This window comes from Lissotriton vulgaris, chromosome 12 (assembly GCF_964263255.1).
Source record: "Lissotriton vulgaris chromosome 12, aLisVul1.2, whole genome shotgun sequence".
In the NCBI taxonomy this organism is placed as follows: Eukaryota; Metazoa; Chordata; class Amphibia; order Caudata; family Salamandridae; genus Lissotriton; species Lissotriton vulgaris.
Genome location: NC_141700.1, coordinates 78,780,419 through 78,804,531, shown reverse-complemented (window position 1 = coordinate 78,804,531; position 24,113 = coordinate 78,780,419). Strand labels below are relative to the sequence as shown.

Below are 24,113 nucleotides of genomic sequence, written 5' to 3'. Positions count from 1 at the left end.
AGACAGGTGATAACCCTGGGGGAATTTACCTCCACGGAAAAACATCAGACGATGGGAGTACCCCAGGGGTCCAGCCTCAGCCCGACATTATTCAATGTCTACACTGCGCCTCTGATTAAACTAATATCATCTTTTGGCATAGAGGTAGTAGCATATGCCGATGATACGCAGTTAATACTGGTTACGGATAGGGACAACCAGTCATGGGAAGAAACATTCAAGGAATGTTTAACTGCCACCTTTGATTGGATGCGGAAGAATCACCTAAAATGTAATACAGGAAAAACAGAGATCATTCCGCTAGGCCCAAATAATGACTTTATTCCCAGGCAATGGTGGCCAGAAAGGGCAGAAATACCGCCTCATACAACCATAGTTGCTCGGAACCTGGGGGTCACGTTTGATTCCAATCTCGCCTTCAAGCAGCAGGCAATAAAAGTGGCAGGAATGTGCTTTGGCTTAATCAAAAGCCTGAGGAAATTCTTTGATTTACTCCCTTTGGAGGCGAGGAAAACTGTTGCAGTAGCGTTGGTAACGTCGCGCTTAGATTATTGCAACAGTTTGTATGCTGGCACAAATAAAGAAGTAACTTACAGGCTTCAGCTAGTGCAAAGCGCTGCTGCCAGATTGGTGCTAAAATGGCCAAAAAGATCGTCAGCCTCAGGGGCATTAAAAGCTCTTCATTGGCTTCCCATTGTAAAAAGGATCCTGTTCAAGGTTTTGATTATAACATTTCGAGCAATGCACAAAACAGGACCATTATATCTACAGAAAAAATTCAAGAGATACTGCCCAACCAGAAACCTACGATCATCAAATTCCAATACTCTGGTGATTCCTAGGTTTCGTTTAAAAACCCATGAAGGAAAGTCCCTGGCAGTACTGGGTGCAAAGGCTTGGAATACTCTGCCTCTTGCCCTGAGAACTCTGGATAAAGAAACAGAGTTCCGCAAAGAATTAAAAACTTGGATATTTAAACTGCAAGATAGCATGGCCAGAACTCTAGTTTGATGCTTGCCTCTGTTTTTGGTCCAACTCTGAGTCACTTTGTCATCTGGTAATTTGCCGGAGGTAGCGCCTAGATGCTCCATTGGAGCGATTGCTGCGCGATATAAATAAAATTTTACATTACATTACATAAATGGATCCATACGTTTCACCTTCCTCAGACTGCTCTACAAGCATTAACACAAAACATAAAACCTCAAGTTCTTCTCACTTTCTAGGGCAGATTGCTTCTGTATTTGGTCCTATATCAGACAGCTCTCATGGAATCCAACCATGGGTGTTCCTGAAATCTAGAACCTACATGGGTGAAAAAAAATGACACTTCCACAAACTGTTAAAACAGAAAATTCCTAAAGATGCACCAAACGTCCCATTGTCCTGCTGGAAATAGACAGCCCTATAACACAAACGTATAACATTACATGGTAGCTTTGGGCTTCAGTCAACTTGTGAAACAAGCATTTGCAATGCAATAGGTCTCGCATTAGGAAAGTTTGAGCTATTGGTATTGTAAATGACAATTTTTTTATTTATGTGATGGTTTTGAAAATAGCGAAATAATAGCTTTGTCATTTACAATGCCAATACTTTTAACTTTTGCAAATGTGACACCTATAGCATTTGTAATGCAATATGTGTTGTATTTACGTGACTTAGATGTATTGATATTACAAACAACAATTGTTCTTAATTTTCTTTAAATAATTAATTCATAAATAAAAGTTGCTGTAATTTATAATGGCAATAGCTTAAACTTTTGTAAATAACTTTTGTGAAAATTATGTTCAGTGTATTTTATTGTGACGAAAATCCAAGAACAGAAGTGAAATATTAACATCTTTTTGTGACATTTGTAATAAAGCTTGAAACATTGAGAGAACATATGTGAGCCAGTTGTTGAATGGTTGCGACGAGTGATGCTGTGGCGTTCAGTGAGGCTGTGGCGTTGGTGAGTGATGCTGTTGTGATGCGATAGAGTAATTATGTGGGGTGTAACTATGTGGCACTGAGTGGTATTTGGAGTGTATGTTGCATTGAGTGCAGTGTAATTATGTGGCGTGCAATTATGTGGCACGAAGTGGTATTTGGAGTGTATGTTGTGTTGAGCGCAGTGTAAATATGTAGCGTGTAATTATGTGGCACTGAGTGGTGTTTGGAGTGTATGTTGCGTTGAGTGCAGTGTAATTATGTAGCATATAATTATGTGGCACTGAGTGGTATTTGTAGTGTATGTTGCATTGAGTGTAGTGTAAATATGTAGTATATAATTATGTGGCACTGAGTGTTATTGTTTGGGGTGTAATTAGGTGGCATGTAATTATGTGGCACTGAGTGTTATTGTTTGGGGTGTAATTAGGTGGCGTGTAATTATGTGGCACTGAGTGGTATTTGGAGTGTATGTTGCATTGAGTGCAGTGTAATTATGTGGCGTGAATTATGTGGTCTGATGTCAATCTACCTTTTGCTCCTTAATTTGGAGTTTTCATTAAAAAAATGGTGTGCTTGAATTTCAAACAGTTCATAAGTTACCTGTTGAACAGGTTAATTATTCAAGTTTGCTGTTTCTGATGATAAACTGGAACAAATGAAGTGACGTTTTTGTCCGGATCGTATTAATAAGACAAATGCGGAGATTTGTGATGTTTGATTGAAGTGCACACCGCTGGCAGTTATCAACTGGAATCTTAGTGAATTTGTAGTATGAGAATTCGCGCCCAATTACCGAGCCTTCGCAATTTTTACAGTCTTCCTCAATACAGGGTTATCAGTTTGGAAAATAAGTAACTAATAGCACAAGTTTACAGTTACAAATCGGCCCACTTTGTCATGCCCAGGGAGACAGAAATGTTAGTCGGTTCAACCTGTGGGAGCTTCTAAGCTAATCGCTGCATATCGCATAAGCCCAAACCACGTGACTTTCCGATAAGAGAAAGTAATATCTTGGGGCAACCAACAAACATACTAGTAACAAGTCAGTGTTTTTTACTTTTTTTTACTAAGACGAACACCTGAGGCCACCAACGACAATCTGATCTGCTTAATAAAATGTTAGGGGAAACGCCAATTAAACTGCTGCTGACCAGGGACCCTCGTGGACTATCCCTGCAACGTTCCTGCTGCTGGGCTGACCCTTTGCCTCACACCTCGCGGAACCCGCTGCGCGGGTCCCGCATCGCCCGCACTCCAGGACAGGGCTGCCTCGCTGAGGTGAAGAGCTTTGGCGGCGCACCGTGTGCCTCATTGGGCGGAAGGAGAGAACACTCTGCCCGGGCTGCGAGCACCAGGTGAGGGACAGGGACTCCATTTCCCAGGAGTCCCTGTGTAGCCATCCCCTGCACCTGGACGCTCTCCCGGGTAGCCCCGCCCCCAACCGCCGGACTAAAGCTGCTGCTTACCGGACCAAGTTGGGAAACGCCAATTCAACTGCTGCTGACCAGGGACCCTCGTGGACTATCCCTGCAACGTTCCTGCTGCTGGGCTGACCCTTTGCCTCACACCTCGCGGAACCCGCTGCGCGGGTCCCGCATCGCCCGCACTCCAGGACAGGGCTGCCTCGCTGAGGTGAAGAGCTTTGGCGGCGCACCGTGTGCCTCATTGGGCGGAAGGAGAGAACACTCTGCCCGGGCTGCGAGCACCAGGTGAGGGACAGGGACTCCATTTCCCAGGAGTCCCTGTGTAGCCATCCCCTGCACCTGGACGCTCTCCCGGGTAGCCCCGCCCCCAACCGCCGGACTAAAGCTGCTGCTTACCGGACCAAGTTGGGAAACGCCAATTCAACTGCTGCTGACCAGGGACCCTCGTGGACTATCCCTGCAACGTTCCTGCTGCTGGGCTGACCCTTTGCCTCACACCTCGCGGAACCCGCTGCGCGGGTCCCGCATCGCCCGCACTCCAGGACAGGGCTGCCTCGCTGAGGTGAAGAGCTTTGGCGGCGCACCGTGTGCCTCATTGGGCGGAAGGAGAGAACACTCTGCCCGGGCTGCGAGCACCAGGTGAGGGACAGGGACTCCATTTCCCAGGAGTCCCTGTGTAGCCATCCCCTGCACCTGGACGCTCTCCCGGGTAGCCCCGCCCCCAACCGCCGGACTAAAGCTGCTGCTTACCGGACCAAGTTGGGAAACGCCAATTCAACTGCTGCTGACCAGGGACCCTCGTGGACTATCCCTGCAACGTTCCGGCTGCTGGGCTGACCCTTTGCCTCACACCTCGCGGAACCCGCTGCGCGGGTCCCGCATCGCCCGCACTCCAGGACAGGGCTGCCTCGCTGAGGTGAAGAGCTTTGGCGGCGCACCTTGTGCCTCATTGGGCGGAAGGAGAGAACACTCTGCCCGGGCTGCGAGCACCAGGTGAGGGACAGGGACTCCATTTCCCAGGAGTCCCTGTGTAGCCATCCCCTGCACCTGGACGCTCTCCCGGGTAGCCCCGCCCCTAACCGCCTCATCTCCTCATTAGCAACTGCTGACACCCGCTACGCGGGATGCGAGCGGGACGCCCGGGGATAAGCCCGGGACAAGGGCGGGACCGTCTGTGGCCGTCCGGGGACGTCCGAGGACGGGCCGGGCCACCCCCCTAAAAACCTTACTCTTGTACTTGGACTTCACTGGACCCAGACTGTAAGGTAGGCTCTTACCCATGGCTGCTAACACTGAGAACTCCAGCATGGTGGGGTCCAGTAAAAAAACATTGGATAATTATTTCCCAAGGGTTTCTGTGGACTTGGACAAGGATGACTCACTACTTGAACGTAGGATTGAACGCCGTCGCTCCATTGAGTCCCTGAAAAACAGACCATGTACTGATCTGGCATCCCCATCCACTATGTCGGTCATTGTTAGTGACACACCCTATGAAGACCCATTATCGCTGGATAAATTTCCTTTACTCCTCAGAAGTACTCCACCGCCCACGGGCTCCTTATTGGTTGTGTCTCCACCTAATGTTTTGTTCTCGTCTGACCTCAATTCCTCTCCTAATGTAGATATTGCTCCAAAACCTCCCCCCAAAGAGCTGCCCAAAAGGTCAGGCAGACCTCTTACCACGTCCTTAGCCCACGGTCCACCGCCATCTAAAAAGAGGAGGGGGCTAGGAGCTCCTCAACGAGGCAAGCTTAGTCATACCGAGTTTGGTAAGCCGCCAAAACTTAAGACCACTGGCGGTACTACATCTAAAACTCTGGTAACAACTAATACTACGCCTATAGCAGTATCAGTTCCAGACCCACAACCTATACAACCCACTAACACCCGAGGGAGGGAAATAGAGGCTGTCCCTACCCCAAGTCCAGTAACCATTCCCTCTACTAATATTGAGCTGAACACTGTTGAGCAGTTGCTCAGGTCCTTCATGCTGCCTATTCTGGATATTCTAAAAAGGGTGGAGCACCGACTAGGTAATCTGGAGGCATTGTATGCTGATAAGACAAGTGTGCGTATGACCTCGCCAAGGCCTACCATTGCCTCCACAATTACACCCCAGACTCCAACTGTCTATGCTCCCAACCCGCCGGCTCCAAACGGCTGTAACAGTGGCAATAATGGAGCAACTAAACCCCCTGTTAGCAATAAACAGAGCTCTGTAATCCCGACCAAGAATACTGCTAAGGCTAATACTGTAATCAGTAAGCCTGTGAATAATAACCAGCAGAAAAACTTGGTGTCACTGCAGGCCCAGGCTCCTGTCCAAACAGCAACAAATTCTACGGCCCAGGTTGTAAGAGTTCCCCAGAAGAGCGATGTTAATTCTACCACTAAGACCCTGCAACTGGGTAGGGGGAGGCCTGCAAAGCCGACTAACGATAAACAATATGGTCCCAATGTTGAATTACCCCCAGAGTCGCTACCTTTTGTAGTTGTACTCACAGGTGTCCCCCCACTAGAAGCAGGCAGAAAGGAGGGCCATCCCCAACTTAAGAATAAGATCTTACATTGGCTAGGACAAAACAGACCTCTCCCATATTACATCGACGGGGAGATAATTCATGTTAGACGCCTGTCTTGGCTGGGCACTAGGGAAAAAAATATTGAGGGGGACATCGTTGTTATCAATTTCAGGAACCCAGAAGCAGTCAGGACCATACTAACAGGACCCCCTAGGAATTTGAACACTGCTATAGTCCCATACGACCTAACATATTTCTATCCAAGGTCGTATATGACCCCTGTCCTCTACACCGGGGGGTTAACTGACCCCAAAGATATCAGGAATATCCATATGCCTCCCACTAACAGCTATATGTGTCATCTCCAAAGGCCTTTGCCCACCAGGAATAATACAGAGTGGAATATAGTCCCTGCTAGCGGCCGCAGTCTGCCCTTTGTGGGGCTAGAGCATCTGCAGGGGTCTAGAAATATGGAGCACCTGATTCCCTTTACCCCATTGGAAACCTTGAACAGATATGGCGCCCTTTCTGGCCTTGACGGTTGCGATTGACTCCCCGATACGGCTGCCCCCCTATCGAAAGATTTAGGAGTAGTTGGAGGGGGGCTAATAGAGGAGGTCACCCGGAATAGGACAAGGTTTCCAATCACACCTCTCCATTGTGCCAGTTCCCCTTTAAGTATAAATGAGGTTAATTGCACCACAACCAATCATGAATCCACTACGGTGCAGACGAGGCCTGAAGTGGGTGACCAAACTGTAGAAAACATTATATCCCCGAACCTGTTAATTGACCAGTTGTCCCGTAGAGACAAAAATTTATTGTTGATATCATGGAATGTGGCGGGCTTGGGTGCTAAGCTAGATAATACGGAGTGGTGTGACTATGTGGACAACCATGGTATCTTCATATTCCAAGAGACATGGGCCAGGGCTGTCCACCACAGATTGGGTTTTGCTACCTACGCTGAACTTGCAACCAAGGGTCCTAGAGGCAGACCATCTGGTGGACTAACAATTTGGGTGGGTGTCCATCTTGGGTTCTCGGTTAAAAGGATCAATACTAATACTTGTGACATACTATGTATCCTCCTTACTCGTCCTAGCACACCCAAAATAGCGATTATTAACATCTACCTACGCCCTGTCGTGGGGAGTGTGGTCTCCCGTACTCTAGAGTGCCTAACTGCTTTATTAAACTCCCTCCCAAGTGATACCAAGGTGATAATGGGGGGGACCTTAATTGTCACTACGAACCACTTGGGGGGGTTCCCCTAATAACAACTGATGAGGATGATGCCTGCCGGATCCCGCCCCCAAATGTTTACCAAACCAAATCTTGGTCACCTATGGCAATGCAGCTCACATCATTGACATACACATATTCACTTAAAGCTTGCAATGGTCGCTTCCCGGGGGATAGCCCCGGAAGGAGTACCTATAGTGGAATGGGCCATTCATCAATAATAGACTATCTTATGGTTAGTATGTCTTTATGGCACATGATCCGATACTTCCATGTACCTGATCGCTCAGAAAGTGACCACAACCCTTTGGTAGCAGAGTTAGAGTTGCCACTTCCTGATGGGGAGTATCAAGTTGATGATATCCCCTCCAGTAATATTAGGATCCTACAGGGTGGCAAGAGAATCAGTTGGGCCTCCATTAAATCATCAGCAGATAATTTGGCATCACTGTATAATAGTGTCACTGCCCAACTAGAGCGATTAAAAATATTGCTTGAAAGTGCCCACACCCTTGATAAAGATGCTAAACTCTTAAATATACATAATGATTTAATGCTCATCCTAGCGGTAAGCTTCTATAAATCGGTAAAGCAGACTAACCGACAGGCATGTACCACAAATCCTTGGTACAACCAGTCTTGTAGGAGGGCGAAGACTATTCTAATCTCTGCCCTAAAACAAGGCCATAGAGCTACCATTATGGTCACAAGGAAAGCCTACAAGAATCTCCTTTCCCACGCAAAATCTGAATGGGAAACTGAGAAGTGGCAGGCAATTAAACAGGCCCTAATAACGAAAGATGCCCGAACATTTTGGAACCTGGTCCATACCGGGAAACCAGAAGGCACGGCAAAAATCGATCCTAACATCGCTGAGGAAGCATGGCGAGCATTCTTTGGTAATCTTTACTCTAGCCCTGCTCTTCATCATAAGGAACCACTCATCATATCTTCGAGTTTGGACCTTGGATGTCTTCCACCACCCTTTACCATGTCGGAAGTCACAATTGCAGTCCAAGCATTAAAATGTAACAAGGCCCCAGGGTTGGACAAGATCCCCGGTGATCTTTTTAGAGAAGAGCCGAAGATCTGGGTCCCCTACCTGACCGTCATATTTAATGCTATTCTTGACGGTCAAGAGATTCCAAATACCTGGTTGGGGGCCGAAATCATCCCGATTTACAAAAAGGGATCACCGTTGGATCCATCAAATTATAGGCCAATCAGTCTTATCGATGTCACCCAAAAATCTACGCCAAACTACTTTTGCAGCGCTTGCAAGATTGGATTAGTGAGAAAAACATCCTCTCTCATCTGCAAGCAGGGTTCCGTGCCAAAACATCTACCATCGACCAACTACTACGGCTCCAGGTATTATACTGGAAGCACGTGGTCATGGAAGGGGGTAGTCTCTACCTGACATTTGTGGACCTCAAATCCGCATTTGACATGGTGGACAGGAACCAACTATGGAGTATATTAACAACAATGGGCATCCCACCCTACTTATGTCACCAATTTAAAAGACTCCATGAAGGAACCTATGCAAAGGTACGTTATGGCAAATATGGCCAGCTGACGAGAGCTTTCCCTATTGAGAAGGGAGTCAGGCAGGGATGCGTTCTTGCCCCTACCTTATTTTCTCTTTTTTTAAATGGCCTTGTTGACGACCTAAACAGTGTTCATAATATTGACGCTCCTAATCTAGCTGGTGGTAAATTCCCTGCACTTATGTTTGCGGATGACACCCTGCTCCTCTCAAAAACACCTATGGGGATGCAGCGGGTGTTAGACCAATTCACCAAATTCTGTAGGAACAGGAATTTGGTGATTAACATAGACAAAACAAAGTATATGGTGTTCAATGCCAATACAATAAATTGCCCACGCCCGTTAATGGATGGACGACCTCTGGAAAGGGTAAATAATTTCACTTACCTAGGTCTGACCTTAAATGATAAAATGAGTTGGGCAACTCAAATGACCAAGGCTAATTTAGCCCTTTCTCAGTCCACGGGTGGGATCCTCAAGGTGCAGAAGTCTTGTGTCCAAAAAGTAGTCAGTGTTCCACTGGAAATATACAAAGTCCAAACCAGATCAGCTTCCCTTTACGGAGCTGAACTCTGGGGCCACTGTCCAGCGAGTGAGATTAGTACAACAGAGAATAACTTTATTAGGCATCTCCTCTCCTTACCAAAAAACACTCCTCTTGTTCCTCTAAGGTTGGATTTAAACTTGAGACCCATTGCAGAAGCTATTGCTTCACGCCCGCTCCTTTATTGGCGCAGACTGTGGAGCGTCCCGGAGCTTGCGTGTTATAGAGAGGAATTGAAGACTGTGATGGCACGCCCGAGTGTAGGGAGGATAAAGTGGTTATCCTTTATAAGGGAGCAGGCGTCTAGGATTGGCATGGAGAACCTCTGGTCCAACCCGGAGGACACATGCAAATCTATCTCTAAGAGAACCCTGGCTGAGTCTATAAAATATTACAACTTAGAAGAGGTCCTTCGTTCAGCTAGGTCTTCTAGTCTCACTGACACCTTTTTGGATTTTAAAAATGCCTACAGCTTTGAGAAGGAACTAGACAGTATAGAACCTGTTTTAGCAAAAAAACTGTATCTACAGTTTAGATATGGCACACTACCCCTCCATTCTTATACTAATAAATGGAAAGCGGGTCCAGTTCACCCTTGCCCAGGCTGCAACGATCCAAATGAATCCCTAATCCATGTGATATTGTTTTGTCCTGCTTATTTTGCTAGCAGGAAAAAATGGATTTTACAGCTATGTATGAACCTAGGAGTCAGGAACCATGTAGAGTTTTTTAGAATTTTAAAATCCGATACTAATACACTAATAGTTACTGCTATTTCTAAATTCTTGTTTTCAATGTGGTTAATTAGACGGAGATTGATTCGGTAGTATTAAGCTACTCTAACTCAGTAAGATCATGCTTCTACTGCGTTCTGAATATTTAATCAATGCATTTTCTTGCTGTAGTGTTTTTTTTTTCCCACCACCCTAAAAACCACATATTAACTGCTTTTATTCAAAATGAGATTTAATTGTGTATTATTTTATTATTGTAAATGTATTTTTCATTATTTGATGTACTTTTATGGTTCTTAAACAAACCGAAATAAAGTTAATTTGATTGAAAATGTTAACAAATCGCCATTGTTTATTGCCCAAACAAATAAATGAAACAACAATGGTACAACAATAACTGCACTCGTGCAGCCAGCTCCTCCGTTTTAGAAGTACTGGTGGCTGAAGTTCAATGGGATGACCGTCCCATCATTGTAGTGGACACATAGGTGTTAGCCTACATTTAGCATGACCAAGCTTCTTATAACTAAAAGGGAAAGTGCGGTCCAGCCTTCCCGTAAAGGCTCGGTGTAAGAAAAACCAGGTTCAAACAGAGCTTCAAAAAGAGGAAGATATCAGAAAGAGGAGCGGGTGTTAGCCCGCAGTGCCCCTTAAATGGCACTAGCAATACCCACCCTGGTTCTATTACAAATATCCGCCAGTATAGATCAGTAAATTACCAGAATAAACAACAACCCTATACCATGTTTTAACAGCCTTGTTCTGTAATAACTACTTTTCTAATTTAATAATGAAAAACAATGGTCAGTAGGTGGATCGAACCTGCCAGCCTCGCGTTCATAGCACAGAGCTCTAACTAACTGAGCTGACCAATTAAGCGACATCGTAGGGATCATACGCTTATCCAGGATATTCTAATTGCTAAATCATAGGTTGTTCCTGTGTACAGATTCATTCAAGAGGCATACAGACGGGCAATTACTGACCCATCATGGTTTCAGGCCAAGACATTGAGGTGCTCCGATAATCCTGCACCGACTCCCACACACCGGGGAGCGTCACCCAAGAACACCTATTATTTAATGAGATGCACTGAACGCACTACACTAACGAGCTGCACAGAAAAGATGTATTGAAGGGTAGAATCACTCCACATTGCAAACTCCATGTTATTCTCACACCCTGGTGTGGGGGGACCTGGGTCTTAGTAGCCCAACTTGCTTCTGCTAAGGCTGGTGAAACAGATATTAACAATATGAAGGGGAGTGTAATAGTGACAGCTATCACAAATTGCGTCGAAGGGTTATGTGGGAACTGCTAGCATCATCTGCAGCGGCGGAATGTGTGGGGTACTGCTAACAATTAGATTCAGTGGGGTATGTATGAGCTGCTACCATCGTTTACAGCTGCGGTATGTGCAGGGGTTGTTGCCATTTACAGCGTCTGGGTATACAGGGTGGCTGGCACCATTTGTAAATTAGGCTACTAACACCGTCTGCAACTGTGCTTTGTTTAGCAGGTATCTGTTGCAACAGTGGGCAGTGTGGTGGCTACTGGCACCATCTGAAGGGGTTACTAATGGGCTGCTGGTGCCGTGCACAGCCGGGATATTTTCAGATGGAGATATCGCTTGTGATGGTGTACAATATACGGGGCTGTTCGAAATAATTGCAGCTAGAGAGATGTAGTGGCTCGCTTGTATGATTAGCAGCAAGGGTGGTAACACGATTTCCAGGGGTGTTGTATTTGCTTGCTAGCATCACGTGGCCCCTTAGTTTGACGAGTTGCTGTCTTGCACTGCTGTCTTCTAACTGCGGGGTTGGGCTGACGGGCCTCTGATCGGCTGAGCTCGCTGTCAGTTTGCACGCACTGGAGAGACGCTCGAGAGCCGGGAACAAAGGACTGACCCACTCGATAGCACCTCCTGCCAGGAACCCTGTCCGAGGCTCACAACGATGCACTCCCTGGAGACTCCTCTATCAAAAACGAGGCCTGACACGCAAATCGGATTTCCGGCCGGGAGAAAGGAGAGGCGTGACACGCACGAAGGAAGGAAGGGGCGGAGAAACAACGGAGCGGACTGCCGAGTCTGGACACAGGGAGGAACAGGACGAGAGGAGTATAACAGACCCGGTGAGGGGGGGCGTTGGGGCACATTGACAGTGCCCGCCACTCCCAGTGATGGAAGCCCTGGGTGTGCCCGGTGAGTGGGGTTGGGAGGGTGTGTGTGTGTGCGCGTTTGTGTGTGATTGTAAGCCCTGCGTTTGTGTGTGATTGTAGGCCCTGCGTGTTGGGGTGGGTGCAGGGGTGGGGGGTGAGTGTGTGCGCGTGGGAATGTGTGTGCGCATGTGTGACTTTCCCTGTGTGTGAATGAGAGAGCATGTCAAGGGGAGGCAGGGGATGTGCACGGCGCCGTGCGCGCCCTCGAGGAGGAATATGAGACAGCAGAGGCGCGAGCCCGAACGCTGTCTCAGATTCCCCCAAAACCGTCGACAATAGGTCCTTCGCTACGCTCGACCTAAAAAAGCACTGGAACTAATTTTCATACACAAGAAACACCATGCATTACAATATACACACTGCTCTGATTACAGTACTCACTGATTACTTTCAGTATTGCAAATGCTACTTACCAGTATGCATCTGTTCTTGGCATGTAGGGCTGCTGACATTCATATCTGTGCATAGATCGCCGCCTAGAGTTGGGTCCAGATGATTGCACATTGTTGTCCTGGAAGAGTCTTCGAAGTATCACGAGATAGGTGGCTCCTCCCCTGGACTACAGTGCGCATGGGCATCGACTCCATCCCCAGATTGTTTTTAGCCATTGTGGCCGAGATGGAGTGAACTACGTGAGTGATGACCATGCTATGAGCATATATATGAATACTGCAGCTGCTACAGGCGCCGGGGAGGAGGGCGGGCGATATGAATCGCAGCAGCCCTACATGCCAAGAACAGATGCATACTGGTAAGTAGCATTTGCAGTTCGAGGCATGTGGGCTGCTGAATTCATATCTGTGCATAGAATATATAGCAGTCCCTCCATTATCGGCGGCCGCCCGTGCCAGCTGCAGCAGTTTGGAAAAGTGTCTTGAGAACAGCCTGACCCACAGCTGCCTGCTGTTTAGAGTGCACGTCTACACAGTAATGTTTAGTAAATGTATGTGTGGTAGACCATGTGGCTGCTCTAAATATAACCTCTAAGGGAATGTTCCCAAGGAAGGCCATAGAGGCCCACAACTTTCTGGTGGAGTGGGCTCTTGGTGGAATTGTAAGAGTGCGTTTGGCTTTTGCGTAACAGATCTGAATACATTTCACGATCCACCTAGCAATACCAGCCTTGGAAATAGCGTTACATTTGTGGTGTGATGCAAGGGCAACGAAAAGTTGCTTAGTCTTTCTAAAATCCTTGGTCCTGTCAATGTAATACATCAGGGCCCTTTTAACGTCAAGGGTGTGGAGCATCCGCTCCGCCAGCGACTTAGGATTTTGAAAAAACACCGGCAACTCGATTGTTTGGTTTATGTGGAACTGAGACACAACCTTGGGTAGAAATTTAGGGTTAGTGCGGAGCTCTACCCTGTTAGCATGAACTTGGAAAAAAGGCTCTTGGATGGTGAGGGCCTGCAACTCACTAACCCTCCGTAGCGATGTAATTGCTACTAAGAAAGCCACTTTCCAAGTTAGGAACTGAAGCTCGCAAGAGTGTAGTGGCTCAAAAGGAGGACCCATCAGCCTTGTAAGAACCACATTGAGGTTCCATTCGACCTGGGCCTCATGATGGGGTTTGGCCCCGAAGTCAGTATGAGGATGCTCCTCTTCCGAGCTATCCTCTACGGTGGCAATGGCCCCGTCGTCGTCCCCTACCTCCTCAACGACTTCCTCGAACTCTTCGTCTCCCGCGTCGTAGTCTTCCTCGCCCTCCGACGCCGGGTTAGAGTCCGAAACATTCAGGATGGTGTCGTCGTCAACATCTTCTTCAAAGATGTTTGCTGGTGGGGGTGCCGATCTCTGGGCCTGCAGTCTTGCGGCCCGACGTAGCTTGAGAGTCTTCTTCGACCGGAACTTGGAGCAGGCCATACACTTGGCCTCGTCGTGGTCCGGCGACAAGCACTTGTTGCACACTGGGTGCACGTCGATGTGCGGGTACTTTGAGGCACACACTGGGCACCTCTTAAATGGACTTCGTTCCATGTTGAAGTAGTCTGGAGCGTCGTGTAGGCCCGTCCGCGCCAACAGCACGCGGAAGGGCAGCAAGTGATCGGAGACGATGAATAAACCAACCAGAACGACAAACAATACCGACGCAAGTCCTAAAGACCTTTTGGTCTCAAGTAAAGAAACGTAAACAACTATCGATTCCGACAGAGGGAACCGAAACACATCCGAACCCAATGGCGGAAAAAAACAATCTGGGGATGGAGTCGATGCCCATGCGCACTGTAGTCCAGGGGAGGAGCCACCTATCTCGTGATACTTCGAAGACTCTTCCAGGACAACAATGTGCAATCATCCGGACCCAACACTAGGCGGCGATCTATGCACAGATATGAATTCAGCAGCCCACATGCCTCGAACCTTCCAACATGTTACACATTTGCCCCTGCAACAAATAATAGCTCCATCTACTTTGTCCGGGTAACGCTACAGAGTAAATAAGACAGAATCTCAGAAATTCCTACAGCACTGATATGAGTAAGCCAACACACAAATACCCCAGTGGATTATCCAACTATTTTCCAATGGAAGATACCATGATAGTGCAATTGTCACGCACGACTATAATCAAGGGATCCACCCCACAAACATGTTATTGTGCAAGTCTGTACATATAGCTAGACATGGACTAATTTGGAAGGCGCCGGAATAGGCCCTTCACGTATTGGTCTGGTCGGAGCGCATATTCTTTGTTTATGTAACATTGTCAGCGCAGATTTAGGATTATACTCTGTATTGTTTTGCGATATTTGATTGTTGCACCGGTGTGGCCGGACTGCAGAATTACGCTGGTTGATCCTTGCACTGTACTTTTGAAAACTATAAAATGCCAATAAAAACAGATTTGACAAAAAAATAATAGTTTAGTACTAGTCACTACCTTTAAAATGAAATGCAGAAACAAGTACTGAAAATACTCTTAGGCATTTGTCACATCACTAGATTAGGGCATTAAGTTGTAAATATCCTTCTGAATCATAGGGGTGCAATTAAAGGCGCACATAAGTAATGCACAAGAACGATAGGTAGCATAACCAAGTACATTAGCCGGCCAGACTGTGGCGAGCAATGACGTGTAGCGATCTATCGCCTGATGCATTTAAACTAGTATCAATGGAAGCTTGAGTAACATGCTTATTAAAACCACTTTAATAAACAACACTAGCCTATACAGTACAACATATGACGTGTCTAAATATAAATGCTTTTATTATTCACAAAATGTAAGGAATGGCACTTGGAAAGGTGACATGATGAATAAAGTGGAAGTTTGCTTTGCCTTGTGCTTCGTAGATAAAAAAAAAATGGAGCTTCTCATCGTCCCCCATCTGAAAATAAGCTTAGTTGTTCAGAAATGAATGAAGAGAGTCAAATTAATTGTACTGGAATTTTATTTTGCTTTTGTAATCCCTCCTTTTTGCTCCCCTTGCCATACTGTGCAAGCAAGATCTACTTTGTTTGGCAAGAGCTTAGAAAGTTTTTTTATTATTCATATTTAAAAAATTTAAATAAAGACGGATTTCATAAAAAAGCAGGATTTAAGAGAACAGGAATTAACAAAAGAGTAATTCAATAGAAACGAGAGAAACTGTCGGGTATAAATAAGGAGTGCTGAAAAAGATATCAATATTCGTTTACACCAAGAAAATATAGTTTGGATTAGTGTTTGCAGTACATCCTCAACTATTCCAAAGTATCTGCTAAAATCAGCTAAGGCAACAGTGCAAGAAAGACGACAACACACAAAAGAACTCCTCGCCTTTCCCCTTTGTTCGTCTGCTTAAGCTCTGCGTTTCTTTTAAAGATAAACTGTATTGTCCTCCAACACTTTTTAAAAGTATTCAACCAATTGAAAACATTTGATATATTGTGGATACTTCACGTTTGCCAAAGCTAACATTCACCCCTCCAGACTCCAAGCAGGCCAGATAAGGAGTTGGCGGTGGAGTGGTCAAAAACGAGGGAGGTTAGAAAATAACATACTGCACACCATTGTGAAATTTCAAAAGAAAGACATACAATACAGTTTAAGCAGAGGACCATTAAAATTCATTAAGCATAACTGGAAAAACGTAATTTTTCAACGTAGGTAATTTTTAAGATTGCACTAGTATTAGAATGGTCTCGCTGGTGTACAAACGTCACTTTGCAAATGTGTGATGGAGAAGGAGACCACTAAAAAACGTAACTGAATCACTTCTGTGGCAATCACCTTGTCCATAGTGCTTTCAATTCCTTAGGCACCACCGCACACCAAAAAGGTTCAGTACTGTCAGGCAGACAGTTGCATTCAAGAAGTGATGTTGAGGCTTTTCTGGAGATCTGGTAGTGTTTTAAATGAAAGTCTTCTTTAAAAAAATTCTGAATGTCATTGGTGTGTGTGTGTGGAACAAGGGCATATCAGAATTGCTCTTGCCCTTAGGCATTGTAACAGGTATTTGTGCACTTACGAACACTGAGAATCAATGAGGAGCTAATGTGCTCTCCTTATCTCAAGTTAAGTATAATGCACACGGGTGTTAAGCAGGAAAACATTTTAAGAATCTATAACTATGTTAAAATATTGTTAGTCAATATAAGATGTAGTCCAGTTGTCAAATTGTGCGAGATGGTTATAATGTTCATGACCGATGCCTCTTCTCCATTTAAAGGCAATGGCATGTGTGCTAACTCAAAACTGTAGCAGGACTGACAGTATTTGCTTTTTAGGCTTGATTTTTTGGGCATCTTAGGTCAAGATGTGGTTTATGGTTGGCTTGTAAATGACAACCTTAACAACCCAAAAACTCTACATTTCCCTATGAGGGCCAATGGTGACCACTAAACCTTTTGGTAGGGGAAAAAAAAAAAGACTATGGTGCCCAATGGATAATCCTTCCAATTATGTAGTAAAAAATGCGGAAATTTTAAAAACACTACAATATCAAACCCAAATTGCTGCTTACTTCTCGTCTGCTCTGGATGGTTTCTACTGCTTCTTTCCTCTGCACTCGAAGATAAGAGTACAAAATCCGGCCAATGGTACAAGGCTACCCGACACCACATACAATCAACCTCCAAAGCACTCAAATCTATAGTTTGACAGAAAGATTCGAAGAGATAATCTAGATACTAACATTTTGACAATTTATAAATCGGAATTCTAAGAATCTAAACTAATATCTGATCAGTCTTAAGAACAGAGAGCTAAAGGCCACTGCTCCCTTAAACTGCAAGACATTCTAGTGCAAGCAGGGAGGCAACTGCAAGCACTCTGCTAGAAAAGCAAGCATTTTGGGAAGATTGATTTACTGCTACTGCCCAGAAGCAGTCCTTTAAAGTTGCATGAGAAAAAAAACACTTTTGCAAAGTGACTTGTCACCAGGAGACAAAAGTGGCACTTCAGTTCATTACAAGGATTTCTTTTACGCATGCCCAAGTAAAATATGGCGATTTTGTATTTTCCCCAATTTTGTCCTGTTGCATTTCTCTACCCCACCCTCCCAAACACAGTTTACAGATGTTATCGCAAGGACTACGCATGTAAGAAATAGAAACCATTAACAGGTTTTGGCAAAGGTGTTCGAACAACACTGAATAACAAAAGAGATACAAGGTAGTCCGTCACATTACAAAATGCAGCCATCATCCCTAATTCAGCTTTCATACTCTTATAAAAGTTGTCCTTGAGGCATATCAAACAAAAAGAATTAAAACGTTCTCGAACCTCTCCCTCTTCACATAAAAAAGAAAGACCCTTAAAATCTCAAGCCCAACTAGGACCATGTTATACATACAGTACATACATACATATATATAATATATATAAAATATACAGCTTACAGTTTGTTGTCCTATTACAGTTTAAAGCGAACTGAACAGAGTGAGGCCGTCAACGGATGTGGACTGAGAAAAACAGGGCTCACAAAACATCTATGGGATCCATACACGCACTCTTAAAACACTTCGCGCTTGCAGAAAAGCTAAAACATACCATGACAAACTTAAACATAGCACGCAACGGAGAGCCTCTGAAGGCAAGATACCATGCCTAAAGAACCCTATACCACCTGGCACAGGATGGCTGTTTGGGCTTCCTATACAAGCAACTTCACACATTAACTTACTCAGTGATGACCAGTTGATTAAACTCCCCAGCCCATGTCTGTGTGAGGTGTGCTCCTTGTTCTTTTCTAGCTTGGCACAGCAAAGACAATGGTCTAAACAAAACATCCTCATTTTGTTGCTGCGTAACCGTACCAAACGCTCATTGGTGGGGAGGAATGTTTTTGGAACTTCAAGGACCTGTATAGATAGCTCTCTTGTGCAGACACTCTGGGAGGAATTAAAAGTGTTCTGAAGACAATAGCCATTTCTTAAAACAAAAATCGCTTTTCTCTCTGTAGAATGGAGCAGTTCTTTTCAGGTGTCCTCTTTAGTGCCCGTGTCCAAGTGTTCCTATGCAGCGCGGGAAGGACAGACTGAACAACAAGGGTGCCTATGGAACGCCTACAAGGAAAAGTGCAGCTGGTATGCATTCACGGAGCATGGCAGGTCTCTAAGGCAGTGCTTTGGGTGAATTGAGAATTTATAGAAGGCCAAGCTCGATTGGTCTCTGTTCTGGTACCTGGACACGGGATTCCGAACTGCAATGGTAGTTCATTTCTGGGGCCACTGGTCATGTGGCCACAGCCTCTAGGTAGCTCTGCAATTTGCGGACAGTCGTCTCATCCAGGGAGAAAAGGTCAAAGTCAAAAGTCGTATTTGTGACATTAAAATGGCCCGTTTCCTCGATCAGATTTACTATCTGAAAAATAAGAGATCGAAAAGTAACATCAATGGTTAACCATGAGCTTAAAACACATTCTTAGAATGGAATACCGTACAAGGATTAAGACTGCAACCACTACACAATACAGACTATTTTTAATTCATTCACATTACCAAGAAAATGCCAGGCGCAGTGGAAATATTTAGACTTAAGGTAGAAGTGGAAATCGACAGAACATGACAAGGAACTAACCACCTCGCGTTTTCTCAAAACCAACAAAAAAACAAACAGAAAGGGGTAGTTACATACCTGCTGTAAAACATTGCGTTCTCTTAGTGCCATTAACCTCCTGTGAAGATCTACCAGCTCGTCCGTGTACGCCTTACAGAAAAAGAAACAAGATTAGAGTAAAACAGACAACTCACCACAAAGAAGAAATAAAGTAAATATAGAAAACCATTAGGGAAAACACTTGCTCTCCAATTACAGAATATAACCGTTAGATCTGGGGGTCTCTAATTGGCAGAGGTAAGTACCTTAGACCAAGTAGGGACCCTTGCTTCTAGTCAGGGTGAAGAAGTACACACAGTAGATAACCCCTGCTCACCCTCTAGGTAGCTTGGCTCGAGCAAACAGGCTTATCCCCAAGGCAATGTGAATAATAAATGCACTTAACACAAACAATGATCCCCAATCCACCACAAACTGAGACCACACAGGTAAGTATATTTATAAAAATATAACTATCTAGTTGCAGCAATTAAAAATCAATAATACACAATGGTTGTTTCTTGGATAAAAGGTTGCACTTAATCTTGATGGTTGCACTTGTATTTAGGAAGTTCTTATATAAAAATAGTCTCAAGTCTCTTAAATCAGTGTTAAATCTAATATCACCGAATTAGGCTCTAATCAGCTCATTAAATGATTTGCCAAAGCAATGCCAGCGTGTTATTAACTTCAAAAGTCAGCCCCTCGGACTGATTAGCCCAAGCAATGCCAGCACGCCTCACCAATGACTTCAGGCACCACCGTGCCGAGCAGAACAGACTCGCTCCCAGCCCCCCTCCGCCCGCTCTCAGAGTGGCATGGAGCTAGCGCGGCGCTCCGAGCGGGGACAAACAGGCCAGGGGCAGGAAGCACTCTCGTTGCTCCCTCAGCGAGGTCGGGTAACTCTTCCCCCGGCTTCGGCGAGCAGCGCCCGGCTCCCTCAGGCGGTGATGCCCAATAAGTGCGCGGCTCTGCCAGACAAGCCCCCTTCGTGACGTCGCAGCTCCTCTTCAGCGGCCCAATCACGCCGCGGCTTTGCAGACGAGCCCCCTCGTGACGTCGGGGATTCTGTCGAATGGCCCAATCACGTCGCGGCTTGGCCAGACAAGCCTCCCGCAGCCCGCCAATGGCAGCGCGGCGCTTTGGGAGAGCTTTTGGTTGACAGCCAATCGGAGCGCTGCCCCTTCGCTTTCTCGGCCACAGCTCCACGTCGCGGAGGGTGTTTATTCCGAAGATTCCAAGCCCGGGCAGCGGCGGTGAACCGGCGGCAAGAGCTTTTCACATAGTCAGAGGCGAGTAGAGTGCTCGTGGAGCCACCACTCCGGCTGGGGAGTAGTTCATGGAGGAAAACACAACCAACCTCCGATCCTCTGCCAAAACGTGCCGATGAGCACGACAATCTTCCTCCACGGCCACAGTTGCAAGCCACGCTCTCAGCAGAAGTTAAAGCACGATCTTCCTGGCGTTTTCAGTTGCAATGGAACCTTTTGACCCTGGGTTCCAGGACAGGAGGCCAGCTCTTCTCAGGCCCTTGGAGATTCAGTGAACAGACAGCACACAGCAAAGTCTTTGTAGGTCAAGCAGGCAGGGTCACAGCACACAGCAAAGTCCCTCTTCTCCTCAGCTTCAGTCGGTCAGCAGAACAGGTCAGCCCTTAGAGCACACAGCAAGGCAATCTTCCTTCAGTTCTCCAGCAGTCCTTCTTCCAGCAGAGGTTCCTCTTGATTGTAGAATCTGATTTTCTGTTGTCAGGGGTCCTTCTCTTATACTCCAAAAAGTCTTTGAAGTCTTTGTGCAAGTGGGCCCTGAGCCCGGTCTAAACCAGTTCTGGGTGTTGCTGGAGCCCTAGGGCTTCCTGGCTTCCTTCTTTCTTTCAGTATCAGGGACAGAGGTGACAGTCGCCCAGCGGGAGGTGGAGCCAGCATTGTGGTCAGGCAGGCACAGCCCTAGTCACTCCCAGGTGCTATCTCCCCCCACTTCCCTGGCAGCAGATGCAGCCTTTCATCCACGGGCTCACTCAGACAACTTCCTGGGGGCTCTGCAGCCCCTGTCACCCTCAAACCAGACAGTTAATCCACAAGCAGTCCCAGGCACACAGAAGGGTTAGACAAGAGAATAGCCACTTTCTAAAAGTACTATTCTCAAACCCAGAATTTAAAAACCACCTTTCCTAAAAGAGGTGTTATTAAATTCTGAGTTCAGGGATATCAATCACTTATGTCCCATCTTGTTCCTATGGGAAGATAGGCTGGTATCCATTGGGACCAGCCTCCCCCATGTTAATCTATGGAGCAAGATAACCTTGCAGCAGTGAGCACACAACATGGCTGCTGCTCACTACCAGAGCAGGTTACCTGTACGAAATGCTTTACTTACCTGTAACAGCAGTTATCCAGTATTGGTGTCTTTCATAGATTCACATGCCTGAATCATTCCCCGTCGTCGAGACGGGAGCCTCCAGTAAATACAAAAGTAATGTCCATAGACATACATAGAGAAAAAGGGTCTAAGGGCCTCCCCTTAGTAGCCTTTCCTTGTCCTTATGTAAAAAGGACCAAACTCTCACAGTCAGCCAATCAGCTCCGACCTCCCTCTAGAACCTTCCTGGGAGGAGCCTCAGTCCCTCAGATTTTCATACGCACCCAGCTAGGTTGGCGTAATATAGTGCGAGAGGGAAGTGAGTCCTTCCAGGGGAGGCGGGAGGGTTGCATGTGAATCTATGAAAGACACCAATACTGGATAACTGCTGTTACAGGTAAGTAACGCATTTCTTATCCAGTATTAGGGGTGTCTTTCATAGATTCACATGCCTGAATCAGAGTAGCTAGCAATCATATTAGCACATTCGTAAAGTAAAGTTGCTCTGCCGTCATGTTAGATAATGCATATAAACCATACAACAACGAGACAGCATCGAGAGAATAACATCAGAGCAAGAATGTGCATACCTGGAAGGCGGGATGTAGGAAGGCTCACCTTACTGAAAGATGGCGAATCACCGCCTGGCCCACTGCCGCATCCTTCTGGAGTTCGATATCCAGGCAGTAGTGTCTGGCAAAAGTATGCGGTGACTTCCAGGTCGCCGCTCTGCAGATGTCCAGGATTGGCACTCCTGCAAACAGCGCTGCTGACGTGGACATCGCCCTGGTGAAATGAGCAGTAACATGATCATTCAGAGGCCGGCCGGCCTTGTCGTGGTAGAATGAAATCGCAGAGGAGATCCATCTGGATATGCTTTGCTTCGTGAGAGGCAGGCCCATTCGCGGTCTGCTGCGAAGACTTCCTGAGAGCCTTAGTCTTGTACAGGTAGAACTTTATGCACCTCATAAGGTCCAAAGAATGCAGCGACCTTTCCGCTGCCGTAGAAGGGTTAGCAAAGAAGGACTTAAGGACTATTGGTTCATTCAGATGAAAGTCCGAAGGTACTTTTGGAATGAACTTAGGGTTTGGTCGCAGTACCACCCTGTCCTGTCTGAATTGCATGTATGGCTCCTGAATGGATAAAGCTTGCAGTTCGCTAACCCTTCTGGCAGATGTTAGAGCAAGCAAGAGTGCTGTTTTCCACGAGATGTGTTTAAGAGATGCACGATGAATGGGCTCAAACGGGTGACGCATGAGTTGGTTGAGTACCAGATTAAGCTGCCATGTAGGAGGTACTTTCCGAGGCCTCGGAAAGGATCTGTAGAGCCCCTTTAGGAATTGTTTGACCAGTCGGTTGGACCACAGAGAAGGTCCTGTGACCGTTCTGGTGAACCTCGAGATAGCCGCCAGGTGAACCTTGATGGACGCATGCGCTAGTCCTGACTGAGCCAAATGCAGGAGGTTTGGCAATACCTGTTCAGGGGTGATGGCGAGGGGCCGCAGGCCCTGGTCCGAACACCAAATGCAGAACCTCTTCCATTTGAGAGTGTAGGTCTTGTTCGTACTGTCTGCCCTTGCTTTGGCTAATACATCCCTGCAGTCCTGTGGGATATTCAGGGCACCGAACTCTCTGTGCTCAGGAGCCAGGCTGATAATTTGAGCGATTGGAGGTTCGGGTGTTGCACCTGTCCGTTGGACATCGTCAAGAGGGTCGGGTGTTGTTTCAGGCGGATCGGTGATCTGATGGAGTCGAAGCAGATCCGAGAACCAGTGTTGCCTCGGCCAGAGCGGGGCAATTAGGATCAGGGTGCAGGGCTCCACCTTCATCTTCCTGAGGAGCCGAGGGATCATCGGGAATGGAGGAAATGCGTACGCAAAGGCGCTGGACCATCCTATGGAAAATGCATTTCCTAGTGATCCTTGTTGGGGATGCCAACTTGCGTAGCTTGGGCATTTGGCGTTCCTCTTGGTGGCAAACAGGTCGATGTTCGGGACTCCCCATAGAGAGAAGATGTGAGTCAGAGCACTGTCGGATAGTTCCCACTCGTGGGAGAGGGATTTTTGCCTGCTTTAGGGCGTCTGCGATGGTGTTGTCCTTTCCCGGGACATATTCCGCTTTGAGCGGGATACCGTGCATCACTAGCCAGTTCCAGATCTTCTGCGATTCGCGTGAGAGAAAGCGAACGCGTTCCCCCTTGTTTGTTTAGGTAGTGCATCGTCGTGGTGTTGTCTGTCCTGACGAGCACCGGGGAGTTCTGGAGGCGGGGCAAGAAGGCCTGGAGAGCCAGATACATGGCTCTTAGTTCCAAAAGGTTTATGTGGAGCGATTTCTCCCGAGTGTCCCACTTGCCGCTGATCTGAAGTTCCTGGAGAACAGCGCCCCATCCCTCTAGGGAGGCGTCGGTGGTTATCACTAGAGGTGACGCTGGAAGGAGAAACGGTAAGCCGACAGTTAGATTCCGGCGACGTTTCCACCATTGCAGACCTTTGGACATTTTTGGTGTGATCCGAATAATGTCGTTGAAGGAGCCAGTACTTTGAGTCCATTGG

General features: G+C 46.6%; 1 protein-coding gene across 2 annotated transcripts in view; it reads right to left on the bottom strand.

Moving 5' to 3' along the window:
* Window positions 1-15,555: 15,555 nt before the first annotated feature.
* MLLT1 (MLLT1 super elongation complex subunit) overlaps window positions 15,556-24,113 on the bottom strand; it is a 235,100-nt gene continuing 226,542 nt past the window's right edge. For both annotated transcript variants that reach the window (XM_086947224.1, XM_086947223.1), the window contains exons 11-12: window positions 19,242-19,313; window positions 15,556-18,968 (exon numbers count right to left, since the gene is read on the bottom strand). In XM_086947224.1, the coding sequence (XP_086803350.1) occupies window positions 18,840-18,968; window positions 19,242-19,313 (201 nt within the window). In that variant the 3' untranslated portion in view covers window positions 15,556-18,839. The remainder of the gene's footprint in view (window positions 18,969-19,241; window positions 19,314-24,113) is intronic.